Genomic DNA, 15,520 nt, shown 5'->3' on the forward strand with positions numbered 1-15,520 from the left:
GCATAGCTGCCACCGCCATACTCTGCCTTCTAATTGTGCTCAGCTTTAAAGTGTTTGCTGGCAGGGAGCGACATGTTTGAGATCTAAAGGTGCAAAACATCTCTGTAGATCTCAACTCTGCAACAAAGTTTGCAGCGTGGCACAAGCTCTGAAGATTTGTTTCATCTAAGCTTTGCCTGAAATATTTATTTGTTGTCTGCATTGGTTCCATGAGGAGAAACCACTCAACATATTGAGCTGAATTTTTGATCTAACAAAGGATAAAGTGCATTTCAAGAAGACTGCATTTCAAGAAGGCTGCATTAATAATTCTATGTTGTCTATGTTGTCAGTAATTTTAATCAAAGTTGCATTAAGAATTCATTGTTAGAGAGACACCACCCTCCGCTAATACTGGTAAACCTAAATAGAATGAGTAAATAGCCTTAAAAAACCCCCAAAAAAACATGTCTTTTATTGCAGCGACAAAATCTCACACTGAAAAATGTAGAAAAAATACACCCTTTAATTTCAGCTCATTTATTCACTTAGGAAAAACATCCCAGTTTGAGAAATAATTATTTTAATAAAATTATTGCTGTCACAATTATTTGTACCTGTAACAATTCTTATTCTTTCTCTAAGAAATGTAGCTGAAGCATTTTTCTCATGACATCTGGCAAAATCATTACAGGCAAAATCATTACAGGAATGAACAAACTCAACCTTCTTCCAAGGGCATCTCAGGATTCATTAAAATATTTAAAACAACTGGAACTGTAACAAAACAGGCTGCACAAGTTTATTCAGCCACAACATGCAGGGCAGAGGATGTTAAACGATGGTAAATCGGAGGCACCTTGGGTACACCAAGTCATCATAACAATAGCAAGATTTGTTTGTACAGATCTTTATCAGCATTTTCAGAGTTTGTCAGATAATATGATTTCTAAAATAAATGAAGAATCAGTCAGTTTCAAATAAATTATACTCACGAGAATGCTGCCTTTCCCTCCTCCATGTCCTTGCTCTTGGCGCCGGGTCCGGACTTCCCGCAGAAGTTGACGGCGATGCACATGAGGAGGCCGCACTTGTTCAGGAAGTAGCAGGTGACGTCCACGCCGACCAGCAGCAGGAAGAAGACCACGATGAGGATGCCCACGATGGCGCCGGTGCTGAGTCCTGAGCCGCTGCCTGCAGTGTCTGAAGAGGAAAAGACAGGCAGAGGGGGATACACAAGCCAAACAGGATAGCAGAGAAAGAGCGGGAAAAGGGTTTCAGTGTGGAAGAAACAGGACAGCGAGGAAATTGGACAGGGAGGACAGAGATGATGAGAGGCGATGAGGGATATGATGAATCTCTCAATGCTGTGCTTCAGGTTAAAGTGAAGACTTTGAGTTTGTGAAGGGAATGCTCAGACATATTAATCCCTAGAGAGACCAGCTGATACAGTAGGTGTTCAATTTTCCACTCACAGAATTAATAAGCAGAGACACATCCTTTCCCAAACACATCTCCTACAATACTGCACTTAAAAGCTGCAAAAACATTCCATCTTTAAGTGGGAAATTCTGTACTTTCTACTATACATTTATTTTTGAGATTTTAAAACTTTTCATACATATTCTCATAGATTAACCAAGAAACTGTGGGAATGAATCCATGAACAACATTTAGTTGTTCTGTAGAAGTATTTTGCTCTTTGCTCTGGGGTGGATCTATGTGGGAGTAGAAACTAAAATTAAGGATTTGTAAAAATATGTAGGAGAAGATGACATAAATCTATAACAATATGAACTTCTATTTATCACTTTTCATACAGTGTTGAAAAAATACCAAAGCCTTACTGGCCTTATTCTCCTGCGCCTTGGGAATCTGGGAGGAAGCCCTTCATGGATTCCAGACAATGTTAAGAACCGAGTTTGGACTGAATCCAGCATCCCACTTCCCTCCAATGCATGCACAGCAGCATAAATCATACAGGACTGTTCAAGGTGCTGACATGTTGTGGAAACAAAAACACATTCCCCTGCGATTTTTGTAATGCTCCAATTATTTTCGGATGGTACGGGATAATACTGGAGCAGATCCTTCAGTAAATTCTGGCCTGAGTAAAACACTCCTTATTTGCCTTATTTTAGTTTATATACCATACATAGTGTTAAGTATTTGCAAATACAGTTCAAGGTTTAGATCCTTAGCTAATTTCCAATGCCTGTCCCCAGATGGACCAGTAACATACAAACATAAAAAATTATATTCTTGTGTTTTCAATGCAGTTACTGTTATTATAACACTGAAGTTATGTATATTAGTGTAACGGTGCCTAAGTCAATGATCTGAATACTTTATATGTCAATGAAACAAACTGGATGCATCTGTGGGATGTTTTTTCTATAGTAAGAGAAAAGCCCATTTTCTCCACTCCAAAGTAAAGACGTTTTCCTTACCTCAGTGCACTTCTTTATCAAGCTTTTGACATGTTTTCAGATATTAGTGGCTGGATTATTAGCATTTATCAGTTAGCCTGAGTCAGGCTAAATATTTTAAGTTATGACTCATATATGGAAAATTTACACCAAGTTTTACACTCTTTTAAACATAGTGTTAATAGATGGTTGATGTGAACTTGAACTAATAAAACTGCTAAAAAGGCATTTAAATTGAAGGAAAAGTTAATAATCTGTCACGACTGGTACGGCGGAGGACCCCAGAATTCAGACAAGCAGGCAGCATGACGGTAGGTAAAATGATTTAATGAACAAAACTTACTGGGTGATGGCAAAAACAGACATGGGCAGGCTGGCAAGACAGGCTTGGCAAGAGCAAAAGGACAAGACATGAAATGAGAGCGACGATCCAAAATGTTTCCGCCAGGAATGAACAGAACAGATGTGTATATGGAGCAAGAACCAGCTGAAACGAGGAGACTGAATGCTAGGTGCAGGTGAACCGAATGAAGATGATTGAAGACAAGAGAGAACAAAATGTGGCTGGAGCAAAACAGAGACTTTTGAATACAGATTTAAACACAATTAGTAAACCATGAAACTAAAGCATAACCAGATCCAAAAAACCTAACTTGATAAAACATGAACTAGAAGACAAAAACTAAAGCATGACCAGGAAAATAACAAAAGCATGATTCAAAACCTATCAAGAATAATAATAATAATAATAACCCAAAAACACCCACAAATCATGACATAATCATCAGTTTACTAAATACTCTTTTCACAGATTTACAAATCAACAGCTTTCATACCTTCTATCCTGTGCAATAATTCCTCCTGGTTCAAAAGTTTAATAAGGGCTATTTGTGAAGCTGTTTATCTGCCAATGTGCATCAAGTTAATTCCACTTTGAAGGGAAAATGCAAATGCAGGTTATTCTCCCTCACAAGAAACACAAATACAATTTATAGAACAGAATGGAGTGAATAAAGAAAGCATTGGAGGGCAAGGAGCTCAGATCTGCCTCTGAATTAACATTACTGGGATAGTTTCTTGCCAATCCAGGCAAACAAAGGTAGGACAACTTTTACCTAGATAAAAACACCCAGATATACTTCAAAAGAAATAATTCAATTTATGTAAATGTCACCAAAACTGTTAAAAAATTCGTTTCTAAAAAATTATCTATTTTCAAATATATTTTGGGATATTTCCAGCAGACCCAAGATATTTACCATGCTGTTAAATTACAAAAAGATAATTTGTCAGTGACTTTCATGGTAAACAAATGGTTCAATTCTGGTCTAAAACATATTGACCAATGATTAAAACATATAGACCATGATTAGTATGTGCAGTTATTTTTTTATTTTTACCTTTGTATTAGAATATTAATAGTATATCGATCAAGTACCATGCATCATACTTCAGTTCTATAGATAAAGATTAGAAGGCTGGTAAGCCATCAACAATAACTGTGACTATATTGGAGCAGATTTATGCCGTGTTCTATTTGTAATCGGAAAATTCATTAAGTTCCCAGTTGGAAATATAAAAATGTCCAACATGGCTCCTCTGCATAGAAAATATAGAGAAAGTTGCAGTTCTAAACTATTTATTAGTACTTCTGGCAGCTTGCATTTCATTAAAGCTTCTGATATATTTTTAGATGGAAAGTTTGCTACTCTAACTGGCAGAATTAGTAGAGTTGATTCACACTGGTTGGCTCCCCTGCACAAACCTGCCTATTAGGCAATCATCCATCCATCCATTGCCTACCTCTTATCCAGGATCTTGTAGTGGATGTGTCAAGTCCCGTGATTCCTCTTTACAGTGAAACACTCCACCTTACTCTGGGGGATCCCAAGGCCTTCTCAGGCCAGAATGGATATATATATATACCCTTCAGCAGGGTTCTTGGTCTGCCCCGGGGACCCCGATTTACCTATTTTAGTTCATAATCATGGGCTCTGACTTACAGAAGCTAACTCTCGTTCTGGCTACTTAATATGTGGCTGCAAATAGGTCCAGTTCACACTGAAAGACAAGACTTGAAGACAACATCAGAACCATCATCAGCAGAAAGCAAAGATGAGGTTTCTAAACCAGACACCTTCCTCTTCATGACTATGTCCTGGAATCAAATCTTTGAACACCACAAACAGGATTGGTGACAAGGAATGGCCCTGGAAGAGTCAAACCCAGACTGAAAAACAACAAGGACAAACAAGGACCCGATAGTTCTAAAAATCATCCCCATTACCCTGTATTCCCACAGCACCCCCCACAAAATGCTATGAGGAACACAGTCATATGCTTTCCCTAAATGCACAAAACACATGTGTAATGGAGATTCCCATGAGCCCTCTCAGCAACATCACTAGGGTGAAGATCTGGTACACCGTTCCACAGCCACACTGCTCCTTCTGAATCTGAGGTTTGATTAACAGCCTCATTCCTAACACCACAGAAACTTTCCCAGGGAGGCTGGTTTGAACACATGTTCTGGTCCCATTTACTAAAAGACAAAGTCTCTAATAGCTCCCTTTTAGGAAAGAGCCTCTAAAAGCAGTTTCTACATTTTGAACAGGGTTTAGGTCAGGGCTTTGCATTAAGGCAAGTTTTTTTCTATAGCACATTTCAGTAGCAAGGCAATTCAAAGTGCTGTACATGAATAAAAGAAAAAGAAGCATAATAGGAAAAGTACATTGCAGTTGCATAAAGGTAATTAAATAATTAAAGAGAATAAAAATAAATAATTTAAAAGATAAGAAAAAAAAAAAAAAAACTATTGATAAAATGATTGACAAGAAAATTAACGTAAAGTTGGACTAAAAACTTTAATAATGTTTGGATAGCACAGTCCAAGACCACTCTAAACAAATACGTTTTCAATAATGATTTAAAGCAACTTAGGGTTTTGGCGCTTTTACAGTTTTCTGGGAGTTTATTCCAGATTAGTGGAGCATAAGAACTAAAAGCTGCTTCTCCATGTTTGGTTCTGGTTCTGGATCTGCAGAGTAGATTTGAGCCAGAAGACCTGAGAGGTCTGGGTGGTTGATACACTGATAACAAGTCTGTAATGTATTTTGGTGCTAAGCCATTCATTGATTTATACACTAACAGAAGTATTTTAAAGTCTATTCTCTGAGCTACAGGGAGCCAGTGTAAGGACTTTAGAACCGGGCCGATGTGCTCCACTTTCTTAGTTCTAGTGAAGACGCGGGCAGCAGTGTTCTGGATCAGCTGCAGCTGCAGCTTTCTCCAATCAGAAACCAGTGTTGATGTTTGGGATCACTGCCCTGCTGGGACACCCAGTTTGGTCCAAGTTTCAACCATCCAGCTGTTGATTTGAAGTGAAGGTGAAGACTCCATAATTCCATCCACTTTTATGCAACACATCAGTACCACTGGCAGAAAAATTGCCCCACAGCATGATGCTGTTACCACCATGTTTGGCAGTTGGCACAGTGTTCTAATAGGTTTGAAAGCCTCACTTGCATACTTCTTGTTATTGAAGCAGCTCAATCTAAAACCTGTCTGATAATAGAACTGTTCTCTTGAAACCAAGGGGCTTGTCCATCATGGTAGCTCCAAATGTTAGCCGAGTTTATAAGTAATGGTTTCGGAACAAGTGCTTCTTTCCTTTAGTTCTCAGCGACATAAAACTGGCTTTACAGAGGGCAGTTACACTGCTGTTCAAGCAGTTTCCAGAACATTGCAGCCTTAATGGCCCTTGTGTTGTTCCTGAACATAAAAAACATTTTCGGTTTGACTGAAACTTCAACAATCATTCTAATCTAGAGAATGGGTCAGGTTCATTAAGAAGCCAAACTATAAGACATTCAAGCCCTTGAAGAGTAAAGGTCCTGTGTGGCAATAAAAGAAGAATAAAATACATTTTCCAAATGTATGGTCATGTGAAAATAGTCTCTTGTTATTTGCCGTCTAGACATAATGAAATACCATCATTTGCAAACCAAATTTAATTTGTGGAAAACAGTTGTTGAAGAACACTCAAATTTACACTGTGAGATTTCATTTTAGCATAATTCCTCTCAAGGTATTTCTTATTGATTTAAATTGCCTCTAAAGCAGTAAGAATGTCGAAGGACTCATGTTGAAATCAGCATTTATGCACGCCTAATATTTTTCATTACTCCAGCTTGTATTGTTTCCAAAATGAAATCATAATCACTACACAGAACAAAACTTGTAAATCACTGATGGCTTTAGTATTTAGTATAAAAGCTTGTAGCACAGCTAAACCTGACTTTTAGGCTGTGGTGAATCATGAATAATTTCCCTCGGGTTGCTGTGTAGTGCAGCAGTAGAGCGGTCAACCCATATACAGAGGCTATAGTTCTGGACCCAGGGTTCGATTCTTCATTCACATTTAAATAGGACCAATAAATCCTGCAGCATGCTTTGAGATTGGGGGTTTGACTGCTCACATCTGTGTATCAGGAGAAACGCTTCTGTTTACACGCCTACGCTTACAGGTGCAGAACCGAACCAGCTCCCCAGTACACTGCTGATGACATGCGTGATAAATCCTAGTTTCAAAACTAAAATTCCCACGCGTGATCAATAAGTTCTGTCCAGCACTATCAATCTGCTGGACTCATGCTTATTAACACAATTTACAGTAGTGATTCATTTCAGTAGTATAAATACATGCATTATAACACCTGACAGATGTAAACTGTGGTTAGCTATTTTTGTACGAAACAGTGTGCAGTGAGTGAATGTATCAGTGTGTGACGAACTACATAAGAGTTTAACTTTTTGAACTGAATTTATTTAATTATACTAACCTTTTGCTAATATTATAATGTATTCAGATGCATTTGTTAGTTGGGCACACTGGGTAATAACTAACTGGACAAATTCCTGGTGTCTTTTACTCTGTTTATCCTTGTAAAACTCTACTTTCTTTAGTTTTTGTTTTGTCTGCATCAAAGTCCTGCCACAGTGTGGTGCTGCACCGCCATTAAAACGGCATCAGCATTATTCTACTTAGAACTGGCTTCCTTGTCTGACTGATGAAGATAGTTGGAAACTCCTAATGGATCGGGCAGCATGAGTGGCTCAACCGGCTCTAAGCAGGGCGCTGAAACAGGATGCATAAATTAATGTCAGAATCATATTTCTCTTTTTCTTTGTTAGTTTTTGCAAGCAGAATAAACGTAAAGATATTGACTAAAAACGTTTCATTTGTGTTCAATAAAAACAACTAAAACAACAGACTGATATTTTTAGTATTCAGAGCAACCACAATGTATTGTACATTCACTTGTATACCTTCTGCTTATTAATTCAATGTTAATCAATAGTGACATCTAATTAATCACAGCCAGCAAACACAAACTTAGGACTTGTTTGAGGCTGCACAAAGTTAAACTCATATTTGAGCAGCTTTCCCTGTAGACTGCATGCAAACAGCTACTGTTCACTTTGCGTTATGAAACAGAAATATTACAGAAATTTGTGTGACTCAGACATAAAGAAGAAGATCCTGATGAAAATCACTCTCAACTGATCAGCAAAATCATTACTCAACAGACTCTGATGATCAACAGGAGGGACAAAGAATGAGGAGGAACTCTGGGGCGTTATAACAACTCATTTTCTTTGTGACAGAATTTAGTTGAGATTAAACAGCAGTGCCACAGAGAGTTGAGTGAAGGAATAGAAATGTCATTTTTAAGCCCAGCCGAGGATTTCTGACATGCATACTTTCATTTTAAAACTTTTCCTGCATCATCTTCCTTTGCCCAACATTTTCTCTACAACTAATACTACAAATAATGAAAATAACAATTATTATTTCTACTAATGAGAAAACATAATAATTGCCACAACTTTCACAACATCACAACATCATTTACTGTCACTACTACTACTACTAATACAAATAATTTTAATAAAATGCATCATTATTATTAGTATTATTGTTTTATTATTGATATTTAAAATAGATATAAAGTGTTAATACGTGATAATACATGTTAATAAAATCCCTAATCATGATAACTATATATTTTTTTTATTGATTTCATTTTAGTATTAATTTTAGTATTAATAACTAATCCATAATGAAAAACATAAAAATCTTTGAATCAGAGTAATGACTTATTATAACCCAATGAAACCTAGAAACCTGTTAAACCCTATATTATTCATACCCCTTGCAGTTTGGGTTTTAATTATATCAACATGTTTCTTCTGACTGGAAGTAATAACTTGTTGGAGCCGCCCAGCCAGAGCACTGACTTAAATCTGACGGAGAGTCTGTGTAGGGAGCTAAAGATTAGGGTGATGGCAAGTAGGCCTTTCAACCTCAAAGACTTGGAGCTCGTTCTTAAAAATAAATCATCAAAATACCAGAGAAAACATCCAAAAAGCTGATCAGCAATTATAAGAAGGGTTTGAATGTTGTAATGCTAATAAAGATTTTCCCATCAATAATTAAGAGGGTATAAATATTTGTCAACATGCCTCTTTTTAATCAAATGTTAATTAAACACTTTTTTTTCAAATTGATAATCCCTTTTATTGTTTTATTATCTTGTGGGAGATGCCCATCTCCTTCTCTAATTTTGGGCTTAACTGTACATGTTTATTTCAAGCTAACTGTAATATCTGAACACATTTTCCAACACATCAAAAACATCTACAAAGAGATTTGAGCTATTTCTTAAATCTGCAGCTAAACCACAACTAAAATGAAACAACGTATTGGCCCAGTTTCAGCTGCTGTCTACTGGCTTCCTGTTACTTTTAGAGGATTTCCTGCTTACATTTCCAGCTCTTAATGGTCAAGAACCTCTCTTACTCCCTCTGGAACCTCGAGATCCTTCTGCTGTTTTAACGAAAGGCCCTGAAAACAGCTGTCAGACAATCAAAGATTCAGGATCTATTAAATATTTCTCCCAAATGTTGGAACTTCATTAATATTAGATAATTATTTGCCTTAAAATATCTCTAAGATAAATCTTAAGCCCTATATTTAAACAACAGCTTTAACTGATATGCTTTATTTTTTAATTGGGGCCAGTTTAATGTCCAAACCTGCATTTATGTTGACATCGTTTTATCAAAATGATCTGATGATGCTTTTTGTATAAACCAGTCAGAGTAACAGTTCGGGGTATGAGCAGTGTTTGTCAAATTTAGGCACATGGTACCCTTGACATTTAAGCGCTCAATGAGAACAGACAGGCAGCTGGAACCCGCAGCTTCTTTAAGCATAATAACTGTGGATTTTGTTTGATTATTTCAGCTGCAGACTGAAGCAGAACAACACCCACAGAAAGTCTGAAAAACAGCTTTTTCATACTGTCTCTGCAAATATCATTGCGATTCCAACATTTATATGTCCCTTCATCTATCATCATTCTGCTGCTCTTTAATAGCTGGTGGAGCAGAGTGTAAAACAGATCCAGACTGCGCAGAGAGCTTGAGTAACCTTGGATCTGAGAGCCTTCTTTAAATCCATAGCTCCTGGTTAGAATCATTAAAGAGCTTTTATCATGTCCTTCGGTTACTTCTTGACTTTCTCAGAAACAAGTTGCCATTCCAACAACACTTAAATTTGAACAGATGTCTAAAAAATGTTAACTTTTATATTTAACTGACTCCAAATTTCAAGAGGACACATTGCATAGACCCTTTAGGTTTTAACGCTTTGCCAAAAACAAACTTCATTGCGTCTTAGTGGTATTTAGTGCGATAGATCAACACAGTAAACAAGTGGAAAGAAAGAGAAACATGTTTCAGCTGCAGGTTCTCATATGGGCCATGGGCCATATGGGCAGATGCCCAGGGTGGTACTAGAAAGGGAATAGTTAAATATACCTTCTCTCAGTTGTGACTTGAAAAGGTTTTCTATGTCTTTTATTCATGTTTATTCAATGGGGAGTTGGCAACATTGCTGCATGCTGATGAGAATAGGGGCGATGGGTTACGTGCTTTCGTGTGGGACGGCACCACTTCTCATTTGGAAAAGAGGCGCAAACCTACCAACACATTGATATCCACATAAACTGACAGGCTGCACAAGGAGAGCATTAACCAGAGAAAAATCAAAGAGGTCCATGGATCTGGATCTCAGGTGGAAGAATCTGTCAACACAACCACTGTTGGTTATGCTCTCCACAAATCTGGCCTTTATGAAAGTGTGGCAAGGAGAAAGCCATAAGAAGTTTGGTTTGCAGTTTGAAGTTTTTTAGATTTATTTTTGTAACTTTTAATGATTGATGAAACCCCAAAACTTAATTTATCAGATAAATTAAGAATTTCATTACATCAAACCATTGACGCACTGAAAATTGCATGAATTACTACATCAGTGGAGCGTGGCATGGAAGCCATCAGAACATGGTTCTGCTGAGTGGTTCAGGAAGCCCAGGTTGCTTTAAAAGTGGCCTTTAGCCCATCTGCATTGTTGGTTCTGCAGTCTCTTGACAGTACTCCATATATGTTTTATGGGGTTTGGGTCAGACCAGGTCCCTGGCCAATGATATCATGATCATTAAAGCAGGTATCAGTACTTATGGCAGTGTGGGGAGCAGCTGAATGATCTCTTCTGGATCTCACTTAAGCTCTTGAAATAGCTTTGCCTCACAGACCCTCTCAATGCTGCAATTATCTTACTTCCACTCAACTTTCCAGCTTGGAGAAAGCACGTTTTTGCTGTTCCCTCCTTGTGGAGGGTGTCATTGACTGTCTGCTGGAAAACTGTCATGCCAGCAAACAGGCATAACTTACTCTTTCTGTATTAAAAATCTTATTTTATTGGTTTTATTTATTTATTATTTATTCGAATTTTCTCAGAAAGTGAAATTAGGGTTTTTATTAGCTGTGAACTATAATCATCAACATTTGTGAATATAAAGGTTAGAAATATATCAATCCATGTGTAATGAATTTATACAATAATACACATCTCACTTTCTTTAGTTGAAGTTCTGAAATAAATGAACTTTTTATTGATATTCTAATTTATTTATTATACACCTATATAGATTAAATCCAAGCTTCAACTTTATGTCTCTCATTGTCATCAGGATGTGATGTAAAACTGTGCAGATTAAAAACATGATATTAACGCTCCAACTAAAACAGGACTAGAGAGTGTTTGAGATGGAGCCTCTTGGAGCAGGATTCAGTCACCTCAATGGGTTTAGTCGCTAAAGCCTCAAGAAGCCACGACTGTCTTGAAACAAAAAGAAAGAATTTATTTCAACCCTACAATGGTTACATGGAAATACACTGATATACACTTACAAAAACGTCTCAAAGAATAGAATAACTTCACATTCTTGAAATGATTTTCGTAGCATTAAACAGTTGTTGCATTTATGTTTTCAGACAGTTTCGGGGTTTTAGGTAAAAAGAGAGCATGAACTGTCAAAAGAACAGCAAATTTGTTATATTTCTTGAATATCTGTTTGAAAAGAGTATGTACACTTTGCCACAAAACATGGTTTCCTTTTTTTTTCCTTCATAAACCTCCATCCTCTCCTTAAAAGGTGATTACATAAGTACATTTTTGTAAATGAGCATAATATCATGTGGAAAAGTAAGAAACTGTTTTCAGACATGATTTATTTGACTATAACCAATGTTAAAATTCTCTGTAAAAGTTATCTTTCCTTTCGTTGAACAGCAGGACAGATGGAGTTGACAGGAATTAGGCACAGGATTTGCACTTGTCTCCTGTTTAACACATTCATAATGCTCAACTTGGGTTGGGGGTTAAGAGAGGGGACTTGAAGCAGCTGTGTTGCATATTCTGGAAAACTGGATCATGCCTTGTGTCAGCTTTCATGCCGTGTTCATGCCTTAATGTCATTGTGGCATATCTGTGGAGTGAGGTCTCTGTTCAACAGGCAACAAAGTCCTGCATGAAACGTCTGCTACAAGTGCCATATCTGGTTCAATCACTGCAGACATGTTATTTAGCATAAGAAGGTAGTTTCTGTATTTACCACCCCTATTAAAATCACATTAAGGCATTATGAATGTGTTAGTGTTCAAATATAAAACAAATCAACAACACTGCATTGCATCAACCCAACTTCAACTGGTAACACTGGCAAACATAAAAAAAATCCCTTCCCTAAATATATTCATATACAGTGCAGTGAAAAAATATTTGCCCACTGTTAGACTTGCTTGTTTTCTTGCTTTTTTATCACATTTAAATGGTTCAGATAATGTGTGAATATTAAGGGATGATTTCATTATTTCATTTACTAGGGGAACAAAGTTATCCAAACCACCCTGCCCTATTTGTAAAACAGTAAATACCCTGTACACCTAATGCATGGTTTACAGGGTGTTTGTGGTAACTGGCAACTGGAATTTTTGCCTACTGTGCTTTGCAGAATTGTTTGAATGAAACCACATTGGAGGGTTTTCAGGGAGGAACAGCCTGTTATGTCATAGCATCTCAATCATTTACCCCAGGACATGGGGTAAATGGTAAATGGAGCAGTGGTTCTGCTCTTGGAACTCTTCCATGGAGGTTGTTTTTGATTGGTCTCTTTCTTATTGTTAAATCATGAACTCTGACCTTAACTAATGCAACTGAGGCCCGCAGAGCTTTAGATGTTGTCCTGGGCTCTTGTGGGACCTCCTGGATGAGTCATTGATGTAAGGTCTTGGCCTACTTCATGTTGTCAGCCAGGAACTAATGAAGTGATTCCTTGGTCTGGCAATAATCAGGAGTGGGTGTGGCCAACTTTCCAAAAATGTTTTTATTCATTTAGTTAACAATCTAACAAAAAACAAATTAGTTTGATGATCTGAAACATTTAATTGTGACAAAAAAGCAAAACAGGAGACATCTGTAAGGAGCACATAGTTTTTCACAGTACACAACATGAAAACAGAAGAGAAAGTCAACTAACCCAAAGTCTCCCAAATGTAAAATTGATGCAAGTACTGAGCACCCTGTAATAACATGAAACCAACGGTCTTGACTCTTCATCTTTTTGTTTCCAAACTTGTGTGTGGCTGCACAAAGGTCAGAAGGCATAAAAAGCAAAGGAGTCTGAACCCAAATATTTCAAAAGGTCCAGATTATCCCCTTGCTCCTTGAACAAAATCAGTTTATGAGAGCCAGAGCAAAGTCAGCACTGACAGCAGAAGAGTCGCCAGACTGCAAGACACGCAGTGGCAGCCCAGGGTAGCTGAACAATGTAGACACATAAGCAATATTTACAAGTTGTTTATAAGTGATAGTCATCAAGTGTGACAGAAGATAAAAAACATAAAAGTACAAACAGAGAAATAAATTTGTGTTTATGGCAATGTCATGGTCCATAGGTGCCCAGAAGATCACACATGGAGACAGGGAGAAGACACGCAGAAGACGGAAGCAGGAGATAAGGAGATAAGGAGGGAAAAGAGGGAAAGAGAGATTGAAAAATAGGTCAGAAATTCAGAAATCCAAGACTATAAGACTATCTCAAACTGAACAGAGGAATAAAAACAGAAACTCTAAGACAAAGGATCAAAAAAAATAAAGCCATAGTATGTTAGTAACAGAGCAAATGATTGATGCTTTATGGCAGGAATGGATGGAAGGTCTCACATAGGAAGGTCATGGGGAAGACAACAATAAAGACATCATTTCAGGCAACAATCCCATTCTGCTTTAGCATGTAGAGCACAGGTGTCAAACTCCAGTCTTCGAGGACCGGTCTCCTGCAGCTTCTAGATGTTTCTCTGCTTCAACACACCTGGATCAATTAATTAAGTCGTTAGCAGGACTCTGCGGACGACCTAATTTACCCCCTGCATTCTGAGGGGGTAAATCAGCCATTTGATCCAGGTGTGCTGGACCAGGGACTCATCTAAAAGTTGCAGGACTCCGGCCCTTGAGGACAGTTCGACATCTCTGATGTAGAGTTTTTAAATGGCAGGGTGTAAAGATATATGAAAACCTGACTGCAGAAATGGCCAGGGGTGTAAAATTAATGCGGGTGTTTGGTTATTTTACTAAAGCCTTTTTAACTCTTAATAGAAAATTATGGATAAAGAGCTTCTAATTTGTTTTCAGTGTCTGTGGAAATTTGTGCAGATGACAAGAACAGAAATGACTTCAAAGGAAAAATGTTTGTCGTCTAAATAAAGTAACCAATAGAGAAGAGACGTCTTGTCAGGATCTCAGGATAAGGGTGCGGAAATGATTGGGACCATCGAGGGAAGTGCCAGCTTCCAGTATCAAGGTTTTACACCTTTCTTTCACTTATAAGAACACAAGATTCAACTGTTTGGACAAATGTTTTTTTTTTTTTTTGCTTTGTTATAAAGAGCAGATAGATGAAATTATAAAACATTATATTCTATGAGCACTTGAAAAATAATAAATTTTGCAGGTGTTTAATTTATATTATTGATTATGTCTATGGATGAAACTAAAAATACTAAATAAATGTTATAACATTAAAATGAACACCATAATACAAAAAAAAGATAATTTTCTTGACATTACTTTGATATTTTTACCAAATGATATCTCGAGATAGCATTATGAGCTTTTTTGAAACTATGGCTTCTTTGGGCTTTGTGGTTCCAGATTTAACTCAATATTTTAGATACATCTTCATGACTGGAAACATTTCAGTTTAAACTTGATTCTGAATCATGTTTCGTTCTAGAAGAAATAGTAATCTATTTAGTAGGAAACATTTCAACCCTAACAACAGAGTTTATTGTGAACAATTCAGTGAGCAGGGAGAAATAAAAAAAATAAAAATATTTCCACACATATCAAAAATTGTAATAATACATACACTATATTGCCATAAGTATTGGGTCCCACCACCAAATCAATGAATTCTGGTGTTAGAATCACTTCCATGGCTGCAGGTGTATAATGTTTGGTGTGGACAAACCTGACTGACCTACACAGATTAAGAATAGGATGTCATCAAAGTCCATGTACTTGTAGAAGTAGAGAGACAAAAACGTTTGGCAATATAGCGAGTGTTTTCTACATCAGGCAATTAATCAGAAAGCTCTCTGGGTATAAACATGCACACTGAAAAGCAGGCGAGACAACCACAACAGAA

The 15,520-nt window shown here is 37.2% G+C and overlaps 1 protein-coding gene across 21 annotated transcripts in view; it reads right to left on the minus strand.

The window, feature by feature from the left end:
- Positions 1 to 15,520, minus strand: part of ncam1a (neural cell adhesion molecule 1a) — a 365,229-nt gene that overhangs the window by 13,314 nt on the left and 336,395 nt on the right. For 16 of the 21 annotated variants that reach the window (XM_047379205.1, XM_047379204.1, XM_047379209.1 and 13 more), the window contains one exon: positions 975 to 1,182. In XM_047379205.1, the coding sequence (XP_047235161.1) occupies positions 975 to 1,182 (208 nt within the window). Of the gene's footprint in view, positions 1 to 974; positions 1,183 to 11,653; positions 13,634 to 15,520 lie in introns of those variants that run through there. The other 5 variants (XM_047379218.1, XM_047379219.1, XM_047379220.1 and 2 more) reach the window with 1 other exon arrangement.

The sequence above is a fragment of the Girardinichthys multiradiatus genome, chromosome 11 (assembly GCF_021462225.1).
Source record: "Girardinichthys multiradiatus isolate DD_20200921_A chromosome 11, DD_fGirMul_XY1, whole genome shotgun sequence".
Taxonomy (NCBI): domain Eukaryota; kingdom Metazoa; phylum Chordata; class Actinopteri; order Cyprinodontiformes; family Goodeidae; genus Girardinichthys; species Girardinichthys multiradiatus.